At 41.1% G+C, this 21,638-nt stretch overlaps 1 protein-coding gene and 1 pseudogene across 2 annotated transcripts; both read right to left on the reverse strand.

Annotated features, from left to right (window-relative positions):
• Nucleotides 1-671: 671 nt before the first annotated feature.
• Nucleotides 672-8,297, reverse strand: LOC106577663 (high affinity immunoglobulin epsilon receptor subunit gamma). 2 transcript variants are annotated; one of them, XM_014155980.2, is made up of 5 exons: nt 8,066-8,297; nt 2,357-2,448; nt 1,760-1,798; nt 1,283-1,306; nt 672-1,164 (listed from the first exon to the last, which is right to left on the reverse strand). In XM_014155980.2, the coding sequence occupies exons 1-5, from the start codon at nt 8,124-8,126 to the stop codon at nt 1,102-1,104; spliced, it is 279 nt and encodes a 92-aa protein (XP_014011455.1). In that variant the 5' UTR covers nt 8,127-8,297; the 3' UTR covers nt 672-1,101. The 2 variants fall into 2 exon arrangements, with proteins under 2 accessions (XP_014011455.1, XP_014011454.1); XM_014155979.2 differs by having other exon boundaries at nt 1,760-1,810.
• An 80-nt stretch (nt 8,298-8,377) lies between these two features.
• Nucleotides 8,378-21,587, reverse strand: LOC106577664 (NADH dehydrogenase [ubiquinone] iron-sulfur protein 2, mitochondrial-like; annotated as a pseudogene).
• Between the last annotated feature and the right edge of the window lie 51 nt (nt 21,588-21,638).

Here is a 21,638-nt window from a genome sequence, read left to right on the forward strand (position 1 = left end):
AAACTGACTACCCCTTCTTTTTCTCTCTCTCTCTCTCATAGGGCAGCGCACAATTGGCCCAGCATCGTCCGGGTTAGGGGAGGGTTTGGCCTGGGTAGGCCGTCATTGTAAATAAGAATTTGTTCTTAACTGACGTGCCTGGTTAAATACAGGTTCAATTATGTTCTCCAGTACAGTTGCCAAGACATGTTTCATAATTCGACATCTTTTTGAGTTTGCATGTTCAGGTCATGTTTAGGTCAACTGTTGTCCTGTTTTTCTACAGTGTGTAATGAATGAATGTAAGTAAGGTATGTGAATGTAGAATGTTGGAGCTAGTGTAATTACATGACATACTCTATTACACAGGTACAAGAGCAACTTAATAAACTGTTACCATGTATGTTTTGCTATGTTTTCACTTTCAGTTAAGTGAGGCCAAAGTAGCTGTTACTGCATCATTGTTTGTTAACTCCATCAGACATTGCATTAGGCTATCCAGATAAATCCCCCCCACCCCATTGTTTTTCTGTGAATGTGCAGAGACACACACCCACAAAACTTAGCAGCGCCCACAGGATGTGACTCGGACAGTGTGTGATCAGTTGTCATGGCATTGGTGTAACGGAAATCAACCTCTGAAATAGCTATGAGAAACTGTGAATAAAGAAGTGCAAGGTACCACAGACCCATCATTTTGATATTTTATTAGAATGTATTATAAAAGCGCCATAGAAGCTTTGAAAATACAGAAAGTACACCCAGAACACAAATCTCAGGAGTTAAAAAGCGGAAAATAGAAACATATTTGAAAATACCAAAAACATCAATCTCAAGCTAAATCTAAGGAACTTTAGTATAAGTAGCATACAAAGAAGACATACACTGTCAAAAGTCATGCATTTTTACCCACAGCTCAACTTCCCCTTTAATCTTCTCACATTCCTCTCTCTTACGACACATACAAAGGAGGTTCACGCATACGCAAGTAAATGTTCAAAAATGGATACATTTTCTCTCAAAACGTCAAAAGCTATGTTAACAAAAACACATAAGAGGCCTGGGAAATTCTTGGAGACAAAAGTGATTTGACAGATGACTTCTTCAACTCTTCCCCCTCTGCTACTTCAATCTTTTCTTCTGACCGATGGTCTCATAGGTATCCGCAGTGTGAGGGGTCAGACCCTGAGATAGAGACAGGGAGAGAAAGAGAGAGTGAATATATCATGAAGCAAGGCCCTACAATTTAAACTCCACATATTGACTAAGATAACCTTCACCATCATCACCATCATCAACTCACCGTATAGATACCCTCCTCCGTTTTCTGTGTCAGAGTAAAAGAGGAAATCAATTAGGAAAAAAACACGAGAGAGAGAGAGAGAGAGAGAGAGAGAGAGAGAGAGAGAGAGAGAGAGAGAGAGAGAGAGAGAGAGAGAGAGAGAGAGAGAGAGAGAGAGAGAGAGAGAGAGAGAGAGAGAGAGAGAGAGACTCGGACTGTGCATGTGTTTTTTTTAGGAAGTGTGTGAGAGATTAGCTATTTGGTTTAATGTTAAATGTTAGCCTGGAAATCCCCCTCTGCCCCCAACCCACTGTAAAGCTGTAGGGCAGTAGATGTGTCTGTCTGCGTTATACAGGACTAAATAAATGAATTGCATATATCACGTTACATCGATTTTACCCCCAGCCAACTGCAAGGGTCTAGTTTCTATGTATCTGGGTGTCATGGGGTCTTGTTTAATGGAGTTGGATGTAGCTCATGTTACAGTGCGTTTCTCACCGCTGGCTTTTCTGTCCCAGCCCCAGTCACCGGAACCATCTGTGGGAAAAACTGAGTGTTGAGAGATAGATGGGGTAAGAACTTGGTAGAGACAGAAAGAGGAAACTGAAACAACCCCCTAGCCTCAGGGACTTTAGGCACTTAGATCTGAGAGGATCGGATGGGTAGGATAGGATAGGTGTAAGCAATATGGTGAAATTTCCACCTAACCTTTCAGCACACAAGGTGGAGCTACTATCATATTGTTTATACCCATGGTCATACTGTATTGCACATAAGTATAAAGACTGATCTAAAAACCTATCTTTCAGATCTACACGAAATGCCAGTTACAGTTGTCGTGGCTATTCGATAGGGTATAATAATAATAATAATAATAATAATAATAATAATAATAATAATTAGGTGGGTGCTTATATTTGTCCTATTTCACACATGTACAAGTGAAATAATATACACGTGTGAATTGGCAATGTATTTTTTTGCACAACTCCCCCTGAGGCACCCTCTGAGAGTGGGTATAGCAAGAAAGAGATCAAAGAGAATTTAGGGAGGCAGGGAAAGAGAGGGATTGGGAAAAAGAAGGACTGAAAGTACCTTGAGCCTGCAGTAGAGCACGGTGAGGATGATACCGTACAGAAACAAGATAGCGTCCAGGATATAGCAGATCTGAGACTCACCCAGGGCCGCTGAGGACAGAGAACAACAATTTCTATTTACAGGCTGGCCCTCTGAGGTTTGACCACCATTTGTCATTTAGCAAACTCTCTTATCCAGAGTGACTTAGTCTGTACATAAAACTAAGGTAGGTCAAAACGACCACATAATATCACAGTTATTGCAAGTGACTTCCAGTAACCAGGGTTGGGAGTAACGGATTACATGTAATCCGTTACATGTAAAAGGTTACAAAAAAACAGTAACTGTAATCTGTTATGTTACCAGCAAAAATATTGTAATCAGATTACAGATACTTTTGAAAACCTAGATGATTACTTCGAAGATTACTTTTAAATTCAGAAAGGATGTTTGAACAAAATATCTTTGACACTGTTTTCTCAATGACATTCAAATCAGCATTGAAAAAAGGCACAAGTTTAAGTTTGTTCCACCTGAGCGAGTCTGACCACAAGTCAGAGACCACTATGACGACACACCAAATGTGTTAGATGGATCGAGGGAAAAGAGCAGGAATAGGCTTTTGTAGACAACAGTCCAAGCTATGTCTTCCAATGGTGTGACTACTGTTGGCATTCAACGATTATCCAACTTGAATAAATGCTTGGAGGTAAGGATGACAGTGGTGGTGTAGTCTACGGCGATACGGATATCACTTATTATTGATATCTACATGGTGCATTGATGTGAATCACACTGCTGCTCTCTCATTTAGCTATTTGCGCCTTATGGATTGTGGTTGTTGTGGATGGCTGTTCACAAATCTAAATGTGTATTTGAATCCAATAATGGTTGAATTCAAGAAGTATAAACTGCCTATCAATAATTGTTTTTGAAACCAGTGGACAGTCAGTGAAAAATGTGCTCTTGCCACGGCTGCATAGTGCCAGCCTATGGAATAAAAGTGGGGCTTTTATTGCTTAATCTAATACATGCCGATAAAAAACATCCATAGGATCTAATGGACACATGCTCTAACTCGTATACTTTTCATAGTCTTTAAAGGGGCAGTCTGTAGTTGCTACATCCATTTTGGGATTTATAAATTATATATATTAATGTAAAGATATTATTTAATCGTATTGTTATATGTAGTAGAAAGCGATGCGTTAGAAGAAGCCTACAAAAAAAAATCTAAAGTAAAATTGAACATCCATCTATGGCCAGCTATGTAAACTAACATTGATTTATCCTGCAATAGATGTCGTTCAATTGGTAACATATTTTTGTCTTCTTCTAATGCCTCTTAAGGGAAAGTAATGTAAAAGTGACTGAATGTTATCAGATTACGTTACTGAGTTTGGTTAATACAAAAGTTACGTTACTGATTACAAATTTTGGACAGGTAACTAGTAACGGATTACATTTAGAAAGTAACCTACCCAACCCTGCCAGTTACCTTAGTCTATCATGCAAATCTCAAGGTTATCTTTCATTACCCGTTTGGCTGTTACCTATCTACCGTAATTTCCGGACTATTAAACGCACCTGAATATAAACCGCACCCACTGAAATTAAAAAATTTATTATTTTGAACATAAATAAGCCGCACATGTCTATAAGCCGCAGGTGCCTACCGGTACATTGAAACAAATTAACTTTACACAGGCTTTAACGAAACACGGCTTGTAACAAAAATAAATAGGCTTTAACGAAACACGGCTTGTAACAAAAATAAATAGGCTTTAACGAAACACGGCTTGTAACAAAAAATAAAAAATTAGCAGTAAGCTTTAGTTGTCTTTTTGCACTGAGTCAATTCCTCACGCTGCTGTTTCCAACGTCTTATCGACTCATTAAGACCAAGCTCCCGTGCAGCAGCTCTATTTCCTTTTCCAACAGCCAGATCAATTGCCTTCAACTTGAAAGCTGCATCATATGCATTTCTCCGTGTCTTTGCCATGATGAGGGTGACAAAATGACTACCGTAATCAGAATGATGGGAAGTTTGAGAGCGCTCGATTTAATCTAAACAGTAAACAAAAAAGTTGTTTGACCTTAACCCGTTCGGCAATTTCATTGGTCTAATGAAAGCTTCATGCTGCCAAAAAACTGAGCACGTCACAGAATGTGTTTTTTTGGAAAAAAAAAAATTTAAGTGGGAAAAATCCATATATTAGCCGCGTCATTGTTTAAGCCGCGAGGTTCAAAGCCTGGGAAAAACGTTGCGGCTTATAGTCCGGAATTTACGGTACTCCTATCCACACCATGTCAAAAAGGATCTTGGCTAATAAACGTTGCTTTTCCAGGACCCTCTTTCAAAGATAATTCATAAAAATCCAAATAACTTCACAGATCTTTATTGTAAAGGGATTAAACACTGTTTCCCATGCTTGTTCAATGAACCATAAGCAATTAATGAACATGCACCTGTGGAGCGGTCGTTAAGACACTAACAGCTTAAGGTCAGCAATTAAGGTCACAGTTATGAAAACTTAGGACACTAAAGAGGCCTTTCTACTGACTATGAAAAACACCAAAAGAAAGATGCCCAGGGTCCCTGCTCATCTGCGTGAACGTGCCTTAGGCGTGCTGCAAGGAGGCATGAGGACTGCAAATGTGGCCAGGGCAATAAATTGCAATGTCTGTACTGTGAGACGTCTAAGACAGCACTGCTCATTTTGTGCGTGATTTGTCAGTGTACTGCCATGGCCAGCGAAGAGCCTGGATCTCAATCCCATTGAGCACGTCTGGGACCTGTTGGATCGGAGGGTGAGGGCTAGGGCCATTCCCTCCATAAAAGTCCAGGAACTTGCAGGTGCCTTGGTGGAAGAGTGGGGTAACATCTCACAGCAAATCTGGTGCAGTCCATGAGGAGATGCACTGCAGTACTTAATGCAGCTACACCAGATACTGACTGTTACTTTTGATTTTGACCCCGCCTTTGTTCAGGGACACATTATTCCATTTCTGTTAGTCACATGTCTGTGGAACTTGTTCAGTTTATGTTGAGTTGTTGAATCTTATGTTCATACAAATATTTCCACATGTTAAGTTTGCTGAAAATAAATGCAGTTGACAGTGAGAGGACATTTCTTTTTTTGCTGAGTTTATGTCATTCTGTACTGACAAGTAGGCTTTGATCATCGTCATAGCACAAATTTGTCAGCAAAGCGGACGCTCTAATCTTATAGGAGTGGCTATACAGTATATGTGAAATCAACTCTTGTGACATTATGTTCACTAAATACCAGTATCCCCCCAAGAATTTAGGTTTTGGTTATAGATGTGGGCATAAGCCAAAATAAACATGTGTCTGTTGCAAGGGCTTACCCTGGGCTCAGACCATTTACAGAAAATAATATTTGGCTTCACTTTAACCTGACTCAACTGATTACAAAGCCACCACAGATTAATGTAAAAGAAAATCCAGCAACTCCTCACTGATTGACCTAATTCTGACAAGTACTTGTCCAGTGGTGTCTTTACTAATGATCTCAGTGATCTTTGTCCTATTGCGTGTATTGCAGACAGCAAACAGATTAACACTGATCCTCGTATAATTATGAAGAGACATTTAACATGTTTTTCCTTCATGAAAGTATTACTCTGAATGTTTCTCTATCAGCTGCATGCCTGACCCTGAATTAGATCTGGAATTGTTCTCATCTATTTGTATATCTCTGGCAGACAAACACGCTTCCTTTAAACACCTTAGAGTAAAACATGATAAATCCTTGGTTCTCTAAAGAACTTTCAGATGTTATGAGAAATCAGGCCTTAGCCAAGGCTAGAAAAACTGGCTGTGTAGCTGATTGGCAGTTTTTCAGGCAGTTGAGAAATAGATGCACTTCCTCAATCAAGAAAGCTAAATCTAGCTACTTTCTAAATTCTTAGACTTTGCTGGTGATCTGTCTACATTTTGGAAAACGGTTAATGTACTGAAGTAAGGAAATTCCTCTCCATCCCTGCCTAAAAAAGTTGTGCCAGACCCATCATTACTGAGAAAAATTAGATAAGTGATGCTTTTAATCAGCATTTAATATCAGCAGCTTTTTTTATTTGAAGTAAATGGTGATTTAGCCGACCCAGGTCAGCCGGTAAACTGCCTGCTCCTCTCCCAGTCTCCAGTTGGCTCGATGGAAGTTCCGTCAACTTCAAATAAACCTTCTCATGTCAACATGATGTGATGTGCTAGATGGCTTGCGCAAGATTGATGTAAAAAAAAAAAAAATAAATAAATGGTGCCGATTTGCTTGATCCTTTCTTGCTGCAGATTTCGGCTCCTCTGATTTCAGAAGCTTTAACACATTTTTTTTTTTACCTTACAATTATTTCTGGTACCATCCCTAGGGTCTGGAAGGTGGCCCATGTTCTCCCCTTCACAAACGTGGTGACCCGTGTGACATAAATAATTATTACACAGCTGATTCAAATAACCAACTCATCAAGCTTTGAATCAGCTGTGTAGTGTTAGGTGCAAAAACCAAAACGTGCCCCCATGGAGGGCACCAGAACCGAGTTTGGGGAACCATGCCATATACATCATTGCATTTTGTATCAGAATGTAGGCTGGCCTTCCTTGTAGATCGGTGCATTGCGCACTTGCATAAACTTCCACCATACCTTAACCCATTGTTAAGCTATAGATGTACAGGTTACCGGACCCAGGCTCAGGGGTGGCTAAGTGTGAAAACCTCTTCGATCTCCACTGAGTTAGGTAGATCTGCTTTTAGGTTGTTTTGCACCTTATGTGGAATGATCTACAATACACTTTAAAATGGAAAGAATTGGTGCCTCTAGGGCATTTCAGACAGCTGCTAGGGGACATTTTTACTGCTTGTTGTGTATTGTGCATAACATGTATTTTAATGTGTATATGAATGTGTTGTGTAATGTCTTCATTATATTTTGATGTGTTTCGTGGGTTCATCTGGAAAAGAGATCGTGGTCTCACCATTGACTTCCTGTCAAAATAAAGCTAGATAGTTAGTGATAGCATAATGTATACCAATGTCAGCACTATTTCTTCCTCTGTCGCAAGTGTTAAAAAGAGGACCAATGTGACGATGGCTTCGCTTCTGCTTTCACAGAAATGGCCCTGAACTATACGTAGATTTTCTTTTCTTTTTTCATCAGACAATGATTTTGCCCTCTAGAGAATGTTAGAATTACCTGTCCTACACTTATTTTAAAAAATACACAATTTGCATCAAACACTGATCTAAAATAAATCTATAAATAAAACCAGGTTAAAAACAATCATGAGCAAAACCATTTACAGACAGCTATTTCTACTACGATTTACTTAATTTTCGGGAAGGATAAATTAACATGTTACCCACTTCAATAACTATTGAAACATGTCGTTACAGTGTTTCTATGAACAAAAAAATGTCAATAATTCATATTACCAAATAAAAGTTCAATGAATTCCAAAGAGATTACATTTTCAAATATTTTTACTGAATACCGACATATGCTCTGGACTTGCCCATGAGATCTGATCTTAACCATAGGACTCAACCATTTACAAATATTTAGTCCAGTGGGGGACTACATGTAGTTGCAATTACACTAAACAGAAACTGTTTTGCTAATTTCTCATCATGTTAATCCCACAGACATACATTTTCATAGCCAAGGTCAACACCAATCAGCGGTTATAGTATCAAACTCCATACTCACTAGCACTGCCAAAGCTCATCCACAGAGGAAGAGCTGAAAGAACTGGGAATCTGCCTCCCATCACAGCAACAGGTATACAAAAGGACACAGCAATAGTAGGCAGCAAGATGCTTTTTGCTGGACGTCTGACTTCTCAGTCAGTAAAAAGTATGTAGGTTGAGCAGGGCTGAAGTGTTAGTGGTTTGAGGTGATGACGTAGTGTTGCAAATAAAGCCAGGGTAAAGCAGGGGGGGAAGTTGTGGTCGAGCTCAGTCCATTTAGTTTTGTGCAATAGGGCATTTCGAAAAAAAAATATCACACAGAAATATTCTGAAGTGCTTACAGTATATTTTTATTTCAAGAGACTAACCATGAGAAAATCGCACCATTTGACAGATCAGTAAAAATAGTTATGAGGTTTATCATTGACGCGTCGCACAATGATGATTACGAGTTTGTCACTACAGATCATATAAATAATACACTATGTGAGGCTACAGACAGAGCCTTCATCTGAGACAGACAGATTGTGAAGACCGAGAGGGGAGAAATCCTCTTCAGAGTGGAACCATTGTTATCAACACAACAGTCTTTTGTTTTAACTTAACGGTCAACTTCTCCAAACACAATGTCCTGAGTTCCTGTCACAAGAGGAAAAACAATACAATCATTTGTAAAACCTCAACCATACATTAACCATAAATATTTTGAACAGGAATTACACAAATAGAAATGCTGTATGAGTTATAAGTATACTGATAATGTAAGGGTCATGTTCAGCAAGGATACTTTTTGTGGAAACAGAACATGTACTTGTCCTATATAACAGATTTTGTTTTTCCATTGCAACACATTTTGCTGCGGTGTGTTCTACTGAACACCACCCAGTAGAAACATGTCTTACCAATAATGGCCACCATGTCAGCCAGCATGTGTCCTTTAGCCATCATATCCAGGGCAGCCTGGGGAAGACATCACAAAACTATTAACCAACTACAATCCAACTATCAACCCATTACTGTCTAAGCGGGGGGGGGGTTCTACTAAGCTATATGGAATTGTTTTAGAAGGTCACACCAAGGATCATTTTGCTATTTTAGTTTTAAGACCCCTTTAAGTATCAAAAGAAAATATTTAAAAAAAATATTAGATGAAAAATATGGATTTGGCCTTACTGCCTTTAGCCCATATAAACACATAGAATAACAAATTCACTACATGGAACAACAGATAGATTTTTTTTTGGGGGGGCTAAAGGAAGTTTGTTATGAAGTGTCTGTCCTATATCTGAGAGATATACTTTATATAAGAAAGAACACACACATACATACACATGTTTAACCCCTTATTTTTTACACTAAACAGCCTCCATTTTTTAAAACTGGTACTGGGGGACCTTCAGACAATTCTTGTTAGGCCTGTGGGTGTCCTAGAGCAAAACAATAGACATGTACATGTTGGGGAAAGTCTCATCTTTCCACAAATTAGTATGTAGCCTAAACGCAAAGGACAGAAGTTGACAGATCATCTGTACCGACTTCAGACTAGTCCCAAGACGCTTGGGGAGGGGGTTGTAGAGCAAAACTGAGAACACCATTGTGTTCGTGAGTCTCATCTTTCCATAGAGGGGTCATAATAGTTTTCTAGGCCAAAACGTTCAGACAATTTCGTGATATCCCGAAAATCGGTCCTGTCTCATGGTCTGACAAACCTTGATGTTGCTTTGCCACCTTCCACCGCAGTTGCGGAAGGCCGACACGGTGGATTAAGACGCAACTCTTGCAAAAACAGATCTCTACTTTAGACAGAATTTAACAGGGATTTGTTAAATTATGCTAATTCGATGTTAGCGGGGCAGGGACATCGACTCTAAGGGGAATGAACTATAAGTAGTCTTGAGGAAGTAGTTTAACACTTTGAATAATTAATAACTACATTGAACAATGCGGGGTGTGAATTCTGTCTGTGTGAGTGTGTGAGTGTGCATGTGTAGTTTAAACTCCCCATAACAGATGAGCGAATCCTGGAGCTTTGATTTTGCAGCGGTAGGGCCTGCTGGAGCCGTCAGACATGAGATACACACCAAACTCTCCCTGAACGAGACAGGAGATCGCATTACACAACAGCCCCACCTATAGCACATTACATTCAATGTCTTCATCTACCTACACAGGGACTACAGATTAGAATTAGCCGGCTGGTTAGATCTGGTACATTGTCCCTGGCTATCAAATACATGTAATATCTGCAATAAAGGACATGATATTGTGTTTGATCTATAGGCATCCTATGACCTACAAAATGGACCAGGTGAAGGAGAATCTCACCATTAGTAATGGTAAACTGCACTTACCAAATAGCCTCAGTATTTGAGGATAGGTGAAATACAGAGAGCGTCTCAAATCCGTTATATCCATGTTTGTCTGAGGAAGGGAGGGCTTACCTTGGGTGCTTCTACTGCCGTATATGTAGATCCGGGGGGCACCTGGTAACCCTCTGTGTACAGCTTAAAGTGATGGATCAGAGACTCCATGGACATCTAACATGGAACATAATTAAACCACCATTACAACTGACATTAATGCTTATATAATAGACTCAATGTGCAACACTCCACCGTGCACATAGAAATCAGGGCTTATTGAGTTTGACTATAGAGTAAAAGAGGATATAGTCTGAGGATGATCTAAATGTCCTAAAATAAAACATTTTTTGCTGCAGTTTCCTTGGGTTTTTCAAAAGGCGATTTAAATCCAATGCATTTTTATTCCAAATAAAATTCCAGCCATTAATTGAGTCTCACCATCTTCAAAGTAGACAACTTTTGCCTTGACAGCTTTGCACACTATCTCCACCAGCTTCACCTGGAATGCTATTCCAACAGTCTTGAAGGAGTTCCCACATATGCTGAGAACTTGTTGGCTGCTTTTCCTTCACTCTGCAGTCCAACTCAACCCAAATCATCTCAATTGGGTTGAGGTGGGGTGATTGTGGCGGCCAGGTCATCTGATGCAGTACTCCATCACTCTCCTTCTTGGTCAAATAGCCCTTACACAGACTGGAGGTGTGTTTTGGGTCATAGTCCCACTAAGCGCAAACCAGATGGGATGGCGTATCGCTGCAGAATGCTGTGGTAGCCATGCTGATTAAGTGTGCCTTGAATTCAATATATATATATTTTTAAATCAGTGTCACCAGCAAAGCACCCCCACACCATCTCCTCCATGCTTCACAGTGGGAGCCAGACATGTGGAGATCATCCGTTCACCGACTCTGCGTCTCACAAAGACAAGGCGGTTGGAACCAAAAATCTCAAATTTGGACTCATCAGACCAAAGGACAGATTTCCACCAGTCTAATGGCCATTACTCGTGTTTCTTGGCCCAAGCAAGTCTCTTCTTATTGTGTCCTTTAGTAGTGGTTTCTTTACAGCAATTTTGACCATGAAGGCCTGAGTCACACAGTCTCCTCTGAACAGTTGATGTTGAGATGTGTCTGTTACTTGAACTCTGAAGCATTTATTTGGTATGCAATCGAGGTGCAGTTAACTCTAATGAACTTAGAGGTAACTCTGGGTCTTCATTTCCTGTGGCGGTCCTCATGAGAGCCAGTTTCATCATAGCGCTTGATGGTTTTTGCAACTGCACTTGAAGAAACGTTAAAAGTTCTTGAAATTTTCCAGATTGACTGACCTTCATGTCTTAAAGTAATAATGGACTGTTGTTTCGCTTTGCTTATTTGAGCTGTTCGTGCCATAATATGGACTTGGTATTTTACCAAATCTTCTGTATACCACCCATACATTGTCACAACACAACTGATTGGCTCAAACGCATTAAGGAAAGAAATTCCACAAATTAACAAGGCACACTGTAAATTGAAATGCATTTCAGTGCCAACCTCATGAAGCTGGTTGAGAGAATGCCAAGAGTGTGCAAAGCTGTCATCAAGGCAAATGGTGGCTACTTCGAAGAATCTCAAATTTAAAATATATTTAGATTTGTTTAACAGTTTTTTGGTTACTACATGATTCCACGTGTTATTTCATAGTCACTACTATTCTATAATGTAGAAAATAGTAAAACATAAAGAAAAACCCTGGAATAAGTAGGTGTGTCCAAACTTTTGACTGGTACTGTATGTGGTCTGGGTCAGGCAGCACAAAAAAATTGAAACCAGACACTCATGTCTGCAAAGGCATACCACCCTGCATCCTACTGCTGGCTAGCTTCTGAAGCTAAGCAGGGGTTGGTCCCTGGATGGGAGTCCAGATGCTGCTGGAAGTGGTGTTAGAGGGCCAGTAGGAGGCACTCTTTCTTCTGGTCTAAAAAAATATCCCAATGCCCAAGGGCAGTGATTGGGGACATTGCCCTGTGTAGGGTGCTGTCTTTCAGATGAGATGTTAAATGGGTGTCCTGACTCTCTGTGGTCACTAAAGATCCCATGGCACTTATCGTAAGAGTAGGGGTGTTAACCCTGGTGTCCTAGCTAAATTTCCAATCTAGCTCTCATACTATCACTGTCACCTAATCATCCCCAGCTTAGAATTGGCTCATTCACCCCTCTCCCCTGTAACTATTCCCCAGGTCGTTGCTGTAAATGAGAATGTGTTCAGTCAACTTACCGGGTTAAAATAAGAGGCTGACAAATAGAGGATAATAGGAGTTCTTCTCACCTGTCATAGCAGTCTCCCTGGCTGCCAATGGGGATGTCAAACTCCACCTCGTCATAGGGCTGAGACTTCCTCAGGTCTCACTTGATGCCTGAATCCCTCAGCATCACACCACTGACAGACAAGCAGAGTTAGTCACAGATGTCATTAGGTTTTCAACTGTTTGAGAGTAAGAGTGCACATACACACACACTACCATTCAAAAGTTTGGGGGTCACTTAGAAATGTTCTTGTTTTCCATTAGCCCCTGCCAAGAAGGCAGCTTCATTAAATAGTACCCACAAAACACCAGTCTCAACGTCAACAGTGAAGAGGCGACTCCGGGATGCTGGCCTTCTAGGCAGAGTTCCTCTGTCCAGTGTCTGTGTTCTTTTGCCCATCTTCATCTTTTATTTTATTGGCCAGTCAGATATGGCTTTTTCTTTGCAACTCTGCCTAGAAGGCCAGCATCCCAGAGTCACCTCTTCACTGTTGATATTGAGACTGGTGTTTTGCGTGTACTATTTAATGAAGCTACCAGTTGAGGACTTGTAAGGCGTCTGTTTCTCAAACTATTGCTTCTTTAAAATCAGCACAACATTTTTCACCCTCCCACTCTGTCTGCCGAATTCTCCCTTTCCTTGTTTTCCTTATTAGGATGACGTTGGGCGTAGCCGGGAGGCTAAAAGGCTAATGGTCAATTAGCCTTTTAAAATGATAAACTTGGATTAGCTAACACAACGTGCCGGCTGCTGATAACGGGCCTCTGTACACCTATGTAGATATTCCATAAAAAAAAAAATCAGCCGTTTACAGCTACAATAGTCATTACAACAATATCTACACAGTATTTCTGATCAATTTGATGTTATTTTAATGGACAAAAAATTTGCTTTTCATTCAAAAACAAGGACATTTCTAAGTGACCCCAAACTTTTGAACGGTAGAGTGAGTGAGAGAGATAGACACACACACACACACACACACACACACACACACACACACACACATACATACATACATACATACATACATACATACATACATACATACATACATACATACATACATACATACATACATACATACATACATATCTCACCTAAAGCCATATGAGTGTGTCCTCAGCAGACACAACCCCAATGTCCACAGTTCAGTTCTTCCAGATACGGTTGTTGGTCAACATCTCCTCCACCTCGTCTATTCTGATGGAGAAGTTCTTGCACCACTCGTAGATGTCGTCCATTAGCCCCAGTGGCATGTCCTGGAACAAACAGATAACACAATCTTAGTTTTATAGCCACCATTACATCACATACATTGAATCCATAGCTGTAGAGTGAAGTTGCCCCTAGATGCAGATCTTGGGTCAGTTTTGCATTACGGTTAAGGTTAGGATTGGGGGAGAGGATGCTGATCCTGGATTTGGACCTAGGGGAGCCCTCACCTGGTGTACTCCTCCAGGTCTGACATAGTCTGCATGCATCCTGGCCCCTGAGACACGCTCATAGAATTCAAACATCTAGGAGAAGGATAGAGACAAGAAGGAATATCCTTTAAAAAAACTACCTGTGAATGAGCTCAAAATGGCTTCTACAGCAAACCTGTATGTACACAAGTCAATTAATAACAAATTCTTATTAACAATGACAACCTGCACCCTATCACCTCAAAGAAAGGTCATACACTACTCTAGTCTAACCAGTGCCCTCACCTTTTCTCTCTCCTCAAACATCCAGAAGAAAGGGGTCATGGCTCCGATGTCCAGGGCGTGTGTGGTGATGACCATGATGTGGTTCATGATGCGAGTCAGCTCTCCGAAAAGAACTACAACACAGAAAAACACACTGAAAATGCATACTTACTTCACTACTGCTGTCCCTCTTCTGCCTGTGTGAAGATTGCATTCCATAACAGGCCACATTCCCTCTGTATATCCATGTTGACTGCAAACTACTGCCCCCTAGTGACCTTGTATAAAATGGCAAATTGGTCCAGATTATTTTACAAGGTTATGCTTCTCACGCTTGTTACTGTTGTGCTGGTAAAGGAGGAAGGTGCAGCACTTGTCTAACCACAAATGTTCATCCCTGATTCAAAATGTACCCTTATCTCTAAGCCTAAATTAAGGGCAAAAAGCTTATATACTTGGCTTGCTTATTAGGGACATATTCACTCGAAACCAAATAGCAGCAAACCGTCTGAAATAGGAAACCCTTTTTATGTTGCAAAACATTTTGCAACGGTGTGCACTAATGAATACACCCCAGTACCTGAGATCCTGGTATGTTTGTCCTTTCTGGCATGGTCATCTAGCAGCACTTAGCCTCACCTCTGATCCACGGTGCGGGGCCTGGATGTTGAGCAGCTTCTCCACAGCCAGAGAGTAGGCCTGCTCGTTACACATCATGGACACTTAGTCCAGCCTGTCAAAGTAGGGCAGCGCCTAAAGAGCGCGCACACACACACACACACACACACACACACACACGTCAATGCAATTCATCCATTAACCTCTCTGGGCTAGGCGGGACGAAATCGTCCCACCTACGCAACAGCCAGTGTAATCCCATGGCGCGATTTTCAAATACCTTAGAAATGCTATTACTTCAATTTCTCAAACATATGACTATTTTACACCATTTTAAAGACAAGACTCTCGTTAATCTAACCACACTGTCCGATTTCAAAAAGGCTTTACAACGAAAGCAAAACATTAGATTATGTCAGCAGAGTACACAGCCAGAAATAATCAGACACCCATTTTTCAAGCTAGCATATAATGTCACAAAAACACAGAAGACAGCTAAATGCAGCACTAACCTTTGATGATCTTCATCAGATGACACACCTAGGACATTATGTTATACAATACATGCATGTTTTGTTCAATCAAGTTCATATTTATATCAAAAACCAGCTTTTTACATTAGCATGTGACGTTCAGAACTAGCATACCCCCCGCAAACCTCCGGTGAATTTACTAAATTACTCACGATAAACGTTCACAAAAAACATAACAATTATTTTAAAAATTATAGATACAGAACTCCTCTATGCACTCGATATGTACGATTTTAAAATAGCTTTTCGGTGAAAGCACATTTTGCAATATTTTGAGTAGATAGCCCAGCCATCACGGCTAGCCATTTAGACACCCACCAAGTTTAGCCCTGACCAAACTCCGATTTACTATTACAAAAGTTTGATTACCTTTGATGTTCTTCGTCAGAATGCACTCCCAGGACTGCTACTTCAATAACAAATGTTGGTTTGGTCCAAAATAATCCATCGTTATATCCAAATAGCGGCGTTTTGTTCGTGCGTTCAAGACACTATCCCAAGTGTAAATAAGGGTCACGAGCATGGCGCAATTCGTGACAAAAAAATTCTAAATATTCCATTACCGTACTTCGAAGCATGTCAACCGCTGTTTAAAATCCATTTTTATGCCATTTTTCTCGTAAAAAAGCGATAATATTCCGACCGGGAATCTGCATTTAGGTAAACAGAGGAAAGAAAACAAAGCATTCGGTCGACACGGGCACGCGCCTGAGTCTCACAGTACTGTAACCAGCCACTATCCAAACGCGCTACTCTTTTTCAACCAGAGTCTGCAAAGCCACGATTCAGCTTTTTCCCGGGCTCTGAGAGCCTATTGGAGCCGTAGGAAGTGTCACGTTACAGCTAAGATCCTCACTCTTCAATAAACAGAGACAAGAAGAACGACACCTTGTCAGACAGGCCACTTCCTGCATGAAATCTTCTCAGGTTTTTGCCTGCCATATGAGTTCTGTTATACTCACAGACACCATTCAAACAGTTTTAGAAACTTTAGGGTGTTTTCTATCCAAAGCCAATAATTATATGCATATTCTAGTTACTGGGCAGGAGTAGTAACCAGATTAAATCGGGTACGTTTTTTTATCCAGCCGTGTCAATACTGCCCCCTAGCCCTAACAGGATAAAAACATGCCTGATACAGAAGAGTCTAAACATGCATCATGTACATTACAAGCCAGGACACTGATGCAAGTTACTTTCAGCCAATTTTCATATCCGCTGCGCATACCTTACCGTCTCTGGGTGTGCTACAACAGGGTAGCAGCTACGTACCTGCAGGTAGGTCTTGTACTCGATGAGTTTCTCTGTGCCACAGCCCCACATGGGGATCACACTTCTTCACCGACTCCCCGCTGAGCTCCAGCACCAGACGCAGCACGCCGTGGGCAGCGGGGTGCTGGGGCCCAAAGTTAATGGTCAGGTTAGACACCTTCTTCTCCATAGGAGCATCTTTATCTGTGGAGAGAAAGAGTGGTTGAGAGGAGAGTCAGCAACTCTTGGAGGACAGTGGAAGTTGATAAGAAAGCTTCTTTATTGTTAAAAGTAAAACCAATGCGTTTCAGCTCTTGGCCTTCATCAGGGATTTGCAGATGGAAATAAGTGGGAGGCTGCAGAGGGGCTAGTTGGTTTGGAATTCATGCATATGAGTCGAGATAAAGCTATATGTAGAATGACTATGATAAAGTCACAGCGTATGATGTGGAATGATTCTAAATCTATAATAAAGTGATCAAGTCATGTGGTGGTTAATTTCTGTATTACCAAATGAGGAGAAACAAACTTCACACACCAGTCAGAGTTATACTTAAACTACATCTTTAATAATAAGAGCTTTGCAATAGCATTGACTTTCAACGATTCCCTATTTCTAATGAACCGTTGAGTGACAACACAAAAGTACAAAGATCTTTTATAGCCAAGATACACCCCTCTCAACCTACATGACGAACAACAGATACATAGAATGGTCACAAGGTTAAGATTTGTATGAAAGGTATCTATAATACATAGCAGACAGCAACTGCTGTGTCAACAGTTTTCATTGTTCAGACCAGTGTCTGGCCCTCCTACTCCAAACTGGAACCGTCTCTTCCTGGTACGGTATAGAACAAAAACACCAACTCATCCAATGGCATAACTCTATTGTCAACTCTAGATACTCCCATCTCAAGTAAAACCCCTTCTTGACCCCACTCCTGGACAAGCTCACTGAGGGGAGTGAGTCTCTAGGTCATATACTATCCCAGGATAAGTGCAACATCAGAGAGGACATACAATGGTTCCATACACTGCCATACACCTCCCCCCAATGCCAAAGGAGGGAGTGACTTGCGCACAGACATTGTGAAGACAAGTAATTGGTTCCCCATTAATCACGCCATCCCTTCACATGGTTTATGAATAGGTAAAGACAAATTCACATATGAAGACATGATCCATCCTGTCCTCTTCCCTTTCTGATATTCTGCATAGCACCAGAGACATGTAAAAGATAAGTCTGACCTCTCCCCTCTCTGGGTCCCAAGTGACTGAGCCCCAGCTGAGGGACGAAGTGCAACTGCCAACACCAGAGTCCAAAGGGATACATTCTGATTCATCCGCCACAGTCACAGGCTGTGTTTTGAAACCACTGACAACCACTTTGACTAAGTCAAAATCTGGTTCAATGAAATAGGAGGCAATAAAATACAACTACCATACATATAAATATTTATAGAGGTCTCTGCCTAAATAACTAGCCTATTCATAGGGGCATACCATTCCATGGTGGGGGACCCATTTCTCAGTGATAGCGCTGGGATACATCACCGCCCCGGCATACTGCTCCGTCCACTCCACATCTGGCTGCCATTGTTTCTGTCTAGAAGAAAAGAACAAGCAACCATGATGTGTCAATAGGGAATCAGTACTGTTTCTAAGGCACAGTGTGGATGTTGGTTAGCCAGTGTTTAACCTACAAAGGCTCTTGAGGTAAGCCAACTCAGTCTTGAGCAACCACAAGTGCCAAGGAAACACCTCGCAATGATGACAGAGGTCAGGGTTGGGCATTATTACGCTCTAGTCAGCCAAAACAGACGGGTCACTAATCACATTTCACACAGCAGGGGTAGGCAGGGTCCATAGCCTAATTGTCAAGGCACAAATGTATGTCCCCCCCTTGAAAAGCCTGAACTGTTTCAAGTTACTGTCTTACACGTATTGATGTTTGACTGACGTGTTGTTGACCTCAATGATGTAAATGGCACTTCACATAACTTCAGCTAAGTAGCTAACGTTAGCTAAACGTGTTGTTGTTGAGTAACGTTAGCTAACTAGAACAAGTCAAGGTGGACAGCTAGCTAGCCTGGAATTCAAAACTGTTTGGTGCCAACATTCCAATCCTTATGCAATGTTTTTCAGACGACAGTGAAAGCTTGCATTTCATTTGCTTCTGCACATTAACAAACTGTTAGGTACTATGCTAGCTAATTAGTTCGCTAGCAAGATGACAAGCCGGTCACGAATGTGCCGATGTGAACTCAAAATCCACATGATTCGGCTAAGTAACGGACTAAACTCCACTCCATGGTGAAGGAAGCTCAAGAAGCTAACCGGTTGGCTAGATAACTACAGTAACACGCAGCCAAACTCTCAAGCTGTTTAACGTTACAGCAACTATACAACAGTCACGTTTGACATGACATAGATCTAGATGTAGGGTGGGCTGTTAAGTCTGAACGAAAAACCCAAACGCTGTTATATGGTGAGCAGGTAAGCCCTATGGACAAATTTTCTAGCTTGCTAATACTAGTGTTAGCTACAGTAGCGGTTATGTGACAGTATTTATTTATTTTTATTTGGATATCATTAACAAGTTCAATTATTATTGCATTTATCAACATTTCAACATCTCACCTATTTTGCAGGACAGTGCAACCAGGGCTGACCATATTACTATTTAAAATACATTTTGTTGAAGGACGTCCAAGTTTGCTAAGCGACCTCAATACTGTCCCCGCCATCTTGGCAGTCTTCTTCTGTGGAATGTATAGCAGACGATAACCCCAAAAGGTGCATTACCGCCACCAATTGGACAGGGTAAAAAAAACTAAACAAGGTACAAATAAAACCCATACTTGATAGGAAAAACTTAATCCACCCAAAAAAATATAAAAAAAATAAACACATTGACAAAACCAAAACACGTACACTTCTTCCTTCAAATCTCCCCTCTCAAGCTCTATGACCTGAGAGGGAGGTACTGCTTGTGACAATACTCCATGCAACTCCTCCGCCAAGAAGTCTTTCAGTCCGCCGCATCCACAATAATATCTATTTTCTTGGATTTTCTCTCCACCTTGGCAGTGCCATTAATCACCATAGTTATAAAGGCCACAAAGTTCACCTTCTTAACCTTTAACATATCTGGGTCCTGATGTTGAATGGCAACCCCTGCAGCCTTCAGTGAAGGCCTATCCAGGACTCTTCAGGAGCATCATTCGAACCCTCAACCCTTTTAACAGGTGCTGCATAAGAAATGCTCTGGACAACCCTGACTTTGGCCACCTCATTCTCTTTCACCCGAGTCGGGCATTCCACAGACGTGGCTTCATGGTTTTAAAACACTTGATATGATGTTTTCCACAACTTTAAAATCGCAACTTCTCCCTTCTGCAAACACTTGAAACATGTCCCAAATTTTTACAATGATCAAACTGCATTGGTCACGGTGTGGTTTATATACCCCAACTGTACTTGAGTTGGTAGAGACTCCATATAAAAAAAACAGACTTCACTTTTTCTTAATTCTCCACACAATTCCTTCGACAAGCATCAATCACTGCAGGAATATTTGTCATCTCTGCAACATCTACTCCCCATGAAACTCCAGACAGTGCCCTGTTCCCGAAGAGACACACAGGACACATCAAACTCCTAAATCGGATGAGACGCAACACACGCTCCTTCTGATCCTCAGAAGAACAAAAAAATGTAAACAAGCCCGCCTCTCGTGATCCTCACACCATTCACTTTACCCAGCACTCTCCCCACCAGTTTGGATTAAATCAAATGGTTTCTTCAAAATTGGTAATCCAATCAGCTGCTCCTCATTAACAAAATGTACTCTTACAAGATAAGAAGGGACAGTCTCATCACTGTATGCTACTTTTCTCCGTTTTCTATACTTTTGGACAATATCCAAATTGTCCTTGATTCCCCCGCCATTATATTCACGCTCCATATCAGCGTCCGGGGAGTGCATCTCTTTGTTCTATCCGTGGTCCGTCTTCTTCTTCTTTAAAGTTTTATGGCAGACTAGACTTATTGGTGTATTGCCGCCACCTACTGTACGGGGTATTGAAACAAAACAAAAATAATATATTCCATTGCAAAACTATTCAACTCCTTCAGTCACGTTCAAATCACATTCCTACACAGGCTCAGGTGCCTGTGAGGACAGAGCATTCATTGACAGGATTGTTTGTAATGCCTCTTCAGAAAGGTTCCTGAATCCAAAAAAACGCTCAGCCGCAGTCACAATGATGCCTATTTCCTCAGATTTCCTCTCAGTTTGCGCGGTGCAGTTGTTAACCAAAGTAATAAATGCTACAAAGTCCACCTTCTTAACATACAACATGTCAGGATCCCTCTGTTGACAAGGAACATCATCTGGTGTCTCTACTCCTACCACCATTACCTCTTCAACTTCACGCCTTTCTTCCACTCTTCTCAATGCCTCCTGACAGGAGACGTTCTGGACAGCCCTTATTCTGACCACCGCCGTCTCCTTCACCTTAACAGTACACTTCAGAATTTCGGGTGCATGTTCACCACAACAATTGCAGAATTGAGTTTCAGCTGGCATGTAATACTCCTCCAGTCTACATACACATGACCAAATAATTTACATTTATCACAATGCATGGGTTTGGGCACGAAGGCTCTCCACCTTCCTGGAGTGCATCTTTCCCATCTTGGCAGTCGAAATAGCTGCGCCAAATATATAACAGAAAGGAGGAGATAGGAATCCCATTGGGCAATGAATGGAAAGTTAATCATCATGCAATCCCTTCTCAAAGTCAGGGTATGAGTGGAGAAATGTCCCGATTTTAAAGCTAT

This window comes from Salmo salar, chromosome ssa18 (genome assembly GCF_905237065.1).
Source record: "Salmo salar chromosome ssa18, Ssal_v3.1, whole genome shotgun sequence".
Classification (NCBI taxonomy): domain Eukaryota; kingdom Metazoa; phylum Chordata; class Actinopteri; order Salmoniformes; family Salmonidae; genus Salmo; species Salmo salar.

Coding starts and splice junctions, on each gene's coding strand:
- LOC106577663 (XM_014155979.2), bottom strand. CDS start 8,126: ATGGGAGGCAGATTCCCAGTTCTTTCAGCTCTTCCTCTGTGGATGAGC. Junction 1,811..2,356: donor TGCTCTACTGCAGGCTCAAG/GTACTTTCAGTC, acceptor CTCAACACTCAG/TTTTTCCCACAGATGGTTCC. Junction 1,165..1,282: donor CGGAGGAGGGTATCTATACG/GTGAGTTGATGA, acceptor TCTCTATCTCAG/GGTCTGACCCCTCACACTGC.